Source organism: Chiloscyllium plagiosum, chromosome 12 (assembly GCF_004010195.1).
Source record: "Chiloscyllium plagiosum isolate BGI_BamShark_2017 chromosome 12, ASM401019v2, whole genome shotgun sequence".
Classification (NCBI taxonomy): domain Eukaryota; kingdom Metazoa; phylum Chordata; class Chondrichthyes; order Orectolobiformes; family Hemiscylliidae; genus Chiloscyllium; species Chiloscyllium plagiosum.
Genome location: NC_057721.1, coordinates 70,138,572 through 70,144,183, shown reverse-complemented (window position 1 = coordinate 70,144,183; position 5,612 = coordinate 70,138,572). Strand labels below are relative to the sequence as shown.

The 5,612-nt window shown below is 45.1% G+C and overlaps 1 protein-coding gene across 1 annotated transcript in view; it reads left to right on the top strand.

Moving 5' to 3' along the window:
• LOC122555399 (interferon-induced GTP-binding protein Mx1-like) overlaps positions 1-5,612 on the top strand; it is a 56,362-nt gene that overhangs the window by 21,917 nt on the left and 28,833 nt on the right. The window contains exon 5 of the mRNA XM_043701370.1: positions 4,894-5,048. Coding sequence (XP_043557305.1) covers positions 4,894-5,048 — 155 coding nt within the window. The remainder of the gene's footprint in view (positions 1-4,893; positions 5,049-5,612) is intronic.

Below are 5,612 nucleotides of genomic sequence, written 5' to 3'. Positions count from 1 at the left end.
CAGGGTGGGGGAGGATGGGATCAGGGTGGAGGGGTGCGGATGGGTCAGGGTGGGGGCTGATGGGGTCAGGTGGGGGAGGATGGGGTCAGGGTGAGGAGGGATGGGTCAATGTGGGGAGGGATGGGTCAGGGTGGGCAAGGGAATGGCCAATCCATGTGGTAGGGGTTCTGTTTCAAGTTTTTGTGAAGATCTATAGCATGGGAGTTAGTTGGATTCCTTGTTGGTCCATTCGCCGAGTTGGTAGGTTTTAATGACAGCCATTTTGTCCCCTTTTTAGGTGATACCATCAGTGCTATGTTACCTCTTGTGAAGCGCTGCTGTACTGTTCCACTTTGAATTGATGTGGTTCTGTTTGAGCTGTTTCCAATTGGTACCGGTTCTGGTTTTTCCATTGCAGTGGTTTGTATATTGGATCCAGGTCAATGTGTTTGTTGATGAAATCCGAGGATGAGTACCATGATTCCAGGAATTCCTTTGCTGTTCTTTATTTGGCTTGTCCTAGTATCGTTGTGTTGTCCCAGTCAGACTCATGGTTCTTGTTGCCTGTATGTACATATACCAGGAGAGCCAGTAGTCGCTAGTTGGTGTTCATGGATGGGGGTCACTAGCTGTCTGCCTGTTTGTCCTACGTAGCACTTAGTGCAGTCGCTGCATGAGAATTTGTAAATTACACTTGTCCTGCTTATAGTGTGTATTGGGTCCTTTATTCTGGTGAGCCGCTCTCTTGAGTGTGGCTGTTGGTTTGTGTGCTGTCAAGGTCTGTGGTGGTCAGAGCAGTCTAGTTGTCAGTTCTGACACATTTTTCATGTATGGGAGAGTAGCCATTAGGTTGGGGCATGTCTTGTCTTCTTGGTGTTGCTTGTCTGCCAGGAATCTCCTGACGAAGCCGTGGGGGCTATTCGTTTTTGGCAAAGACTTTGTAAAGGTGTTCTTCTTCCTCTCTTAGTTCCGGGGTGCTGCAGTGTATTGTTGCTCTTTTGAACAGGGTCCTAATGCAGCTGCTCTTGTGGGTGTTTGGGTGGTTGCTGTTCTAGTTTAGGATCTGATCGGTGTGTGTGGTCTTTCTGTGCACTTTTGTTGTGAACAAAATACGAAGAAAATTTACAGCCCAGGAACAGGCCCTTCGGCCCTCCAAGCCTGAGCTGATCCAAGTGTACTGTCTAAACCTGTCGGTCAATTCCTAAGAATTTGTATCCCTCTGTTCCCCACCTGCTCATGCATCTGTCCAGATGCATCTTAAATGAATCTACCGTGCCTGCCTCTACCACCTCTGCTGGCAATGCGTTCCAAGCGCCCACCACCTCTGTGTGAAGTACTTGCCTCGTGTACCCCCCTTAAACTTTCCACCTCTCACCTTGAAAGCATGACCTCTCGTTACTGAATCCTTCACCCTGGGAAAAAGCTTGTCTCTATCTACCCTGTCTATATCCTTCATGATTTTGTAAACCTCAATCAGGTCCCCCCTCAATCTCCTTTTTTCTAGTGAAAATAAATCTAACCAACTCAACCTCTCTTCATAGCTAGCACCTTCCATACCAGGCAACATCCTCGTAAACCTTCTCCCGAACCCTCTCCAAAGTGTCCACATCCTTTTGGCAATGTGGTGACCAGAACTGTACACAGTATTCTAAATGCGGCCGAACCAATGTCTTGTACAATTTTAACATGACTTGCCAGCTCTTATACTCAATACCCCGTTCAATGAAGGCAAGCATACTATATGCCTTCTTGATCACTCTATTCACCTGTTCAGCAACCTTCAGGGTACAATGGACCTGCACTTCCAGATCTCTCTGCTCATCAACTTTTCCCAAGGCTCTTCCATTTACTGTATAATTTGCTCTAGAATTAGTCTTGCCTAAATGCATCACCTCACATTTGTCTGGATTGAAAGCCATCTGCCACTTTTCCATCCAAATCTCCAGTCTATCTATATCCTCCTGTATTCTCTGACAGTCCCTTATCCTTTCTGCTACTCCACCAATCTTTGTGCCATCTGCAAACTTGCTGATCATATCAACAGTGCCCTCTTCTAGATCATTTATGTATATTACAAACAACAGTGGCCCCAATACTGACCCCTGTGGAACACCACTGGTCACCATTCTCCATTTTGAGAAACTCCCTTCAACTACTACTCTCTGCCTCCTGTTGCTCAACCAGTTCTTTATCCACCTAGCTGGAACACCCTGCACACCATGTGACTTCACTTTCTCCATTAGTCTACCATGGGGAACCTTATCAAACGCCTTACTAAAGTCCATGTATATGACATCAACAGCCCTTCCTTCATCTCACAACTTGGTCACTTCCTCGAAGAACTCTATTAAGATGGTAAGGCATGATCTCCCCCATACAAAACCATGTTGCCTATCACTGAGAAGCTCATTCTTTTCTAAATATAAATAGATCCTATCTCTTAGTACCCTCTCCAGCAAATTCCCCACCACTGACATCAGACTCACTGGTCTGTTACCCGGAATATCCCTACTACCCTTCTTGTACAGGGGGACAACATAAGCTACCCTCCAGTCCTCCGGCACCTCACCTGTATTTAAAGATGCCACAAAGATATCTGTTAGGGCCCCAGCTGTTTCCTCTCTCACTTCCTTCAACAACCTGGGATAGATCCCATCCGGTCCTGGGGATTTCTCCACCTTAATAACCTCTAGCCTACCCAACACATCTTCCCTCCTTATGCCAACGTGATCCAGACTAATCAAACTTCTATCTCTAATCTCAACATTCATCATGTTCCTCTCCTCAGTGAACACTGATGCAAAGTAATCATTCAGAATCTCACCCATTCTCTCAGGTTCGGCACACAGCCTTCCTTCATTATCTTTTAGTGGACCAATCCTTTCTCTAGTTGTGCATTTACCATTCTGTGTCCTTGTAACCATTACATTCTGAAATGGAAGTTGGTTTTTGTTCTCCTGCTCTCCAGTAAATTTTGATCTCGGTAAAAATGCTGTTGATCTTCTGGAGTGTGTCCTCGATTTCAGCTCCTTTGATTATCACCAAAGTGTCACCCACGTACCTGATCCATAGCTTGGGTTGGATCTGTGGGAAGGCTGTCTGTTCAAGTATTTGCATTACAGCTTCAGCTATAAGCTATAAGCTATAAGCCCTGATATGGGTGGGCCCATAAGTGTCTCATTGATCTGTTCATATTCCTGGTAGCTGAGGATGAAGTGTGTTGTCAGGCATAGATCAAGTAGTTTCAATGTGCTATCATTGTTGATGGATTCGTAGTCTGTTTGTCTGTTCTGGTTGTCCAGGAGTTTTGCTATAGTTTCTTTGGCTAAAGTTATGTCAGTTGAAGTAAAACATACCATAACTTTGAATGAGACCATTACTTCATCGTTGTTGATATCCATGGCCCTGATGTTGTCCAGGTATTCCTGGGATAAGTGTATGGAGTGTGTAGCTCCGTTAGTAAAGTGTTGAAGCCTTTGATGTAGCCTCTTAGCTAGCCTGTGCGTAGACGTTCCCGGTAGGAACACGATGGGTCTGAGGGATGTACCTTTTGGAGTCCGTAGAATCGTGGGGTATTTGTACCTTCTGCTTTCATTCTTTGTAAGGGTTGATGTAGGTTCCGTAGTGTGTTAACTCTGTTGGTGAGATGTGTTATGGAGTCTGACTCCCTCTGTTGGTAGCTGTCAGTATCTGCGAGCAGTTTTTCTGCCTTTTGGATGCAGTGTTTTGTCCATTATCACTGTCATTCGGCCTTTGTCAGTCGGTACTATTACTATGTTTTTGTCCTTTCTTTGTTCTTCTAGGGCTTTTCTCTCTTTTATGTTTAAGGTATTCATTGGTCCTGTTCCTGTTAGTGCAGGTGCTTATGGTTTCATTGTTAAGTTTGTTAGTTTGCAGTGTATGTTCTGTGAAAGACGAATGTGTGAGCCTGGGTCTGCAGTAGAGGATTCTACCTGTTACAGATGCATCTGTTCATAACAATATTGGTAAGAGTGATCACCGCACAGTCTTCACACTGAAGGTGTTGTGAGACACTATCATCATGCTGAATGGAAAAGACTTAAAAAGATCTGGCATCAGCAGGTCATCAGCAGGAGCAGAATTGTATTCAATCACAATCTGATAATGCCTTGACATATCAGCCACTCTACCATTACTGTTAAAACAAGGGTTCACCTCCTGTTCAAAGCAGACTGCAGAACCAGGCATATCTAAAATTGAGATGCCAACCTGGTGAAGCAACAACATTAGACTCCCTTTATCTCACTGAACTAAGGAGATATCCAGATCACCATTTGCTCAAATTCTTCCACAGCTTCAGCTTTCCCAAGTTATTTAGCCTCCTCCAATCTTACAACAGCCAGTTCACCCTCTGGGATTTCTGCATTTCTCTAATACTGTACTTCCTCATGAAGGGCTTTTGCCTGAAACATTCATGCCAATACTGGAAGGAGCAGTCAATAAACAGAGCTAAGCATTTCCATAATAATGGATCAGATCAAAGCTCTGCAGTCTTTTATATCCAGGCACAAAAGGTGGTGGAAAATTAAAGAACTAAATATTCTTGGGGTGCCTGCTATCTACATGGTACCGATTGGAGGTTGAGACTAGAATTTCTACCTCTCTGTTTATTTGTGCAGTGATGGGGGTGAAGTGCCTTTTTGAACACCCGAGGACAATTTATCTCATTTCAAAGCATTTTATGACACAATTGAGATTAATTAGACTCAACTGCAATAAAAACTAGTCCATCATCCTTCTCATACTGTCCCCTTCCCAAAGAAAAATGAAGTTTGCAAGCCACATTTTCAAGATTTATGTTCCTCTGTCACTGGTTGAACCTTACCAGGGAAGGTGACCTCCTGCTGTGTTAAATGTTTACAATTCTCTGACTCTGTTTTCACATCTCTCCAGCCCAGAACATCATGGCAGGTGAAGGATTGGGAATCAGTCAAGAGTTAATCAGTCTGCAGATTGAATCTAGCAACGTTCCTGACCTGACGCTGATAGATCTACCAGGAATTGCCAGAGTAGCCATCGGGAACCAACCAGCAGATATTGGTGATCAGGTACAGAGCCAGACTTGTGGAAATATGAAGCATCCATTTTAATACTCAACACATTCATCTTCTCAGTGGGCTGGAGAATATCTATCGATGAGGAGAAAGTGAGGTCTGCAGATGCTGGAGATTAGAGCTGAAAATGTGTTGCTGGAAAAGCGCAGCAGGTCAGGCAGCATCCAGGGAACAGGAGAATCGACGTTTCGGGCATAAGCCCTTCTTCAGGAATGAGGAAAGTTTGTCCAGCAGGCTAAGATAAAAGGTAGGGAGGAGGGACCTGGGGGAGGGGCGTCGGAAATGTGATAGGTGGAAAGAGGTCAAGGTGAGGGTGATAGGTCAGACGGGAGTGGGGGCGGAGAGGTCGGGAAGAAGATTGCAGGTTAGGAAGGCGGTGCTGAATTCGATGGATTTGACTGAGACAAGGTGGGGGGAGGGGAAATGAGGAAACTGGTGAAACCCGAGTTCATCCCTTGTGGTTGGAGAGTTCCTAGCCGGAAGATGAGGCGTTCCTCCTCCAACCGTCGTTTTGTTGTGGACTGACGATGGAGGAGTCCAAAGACCTGCATATCCTCA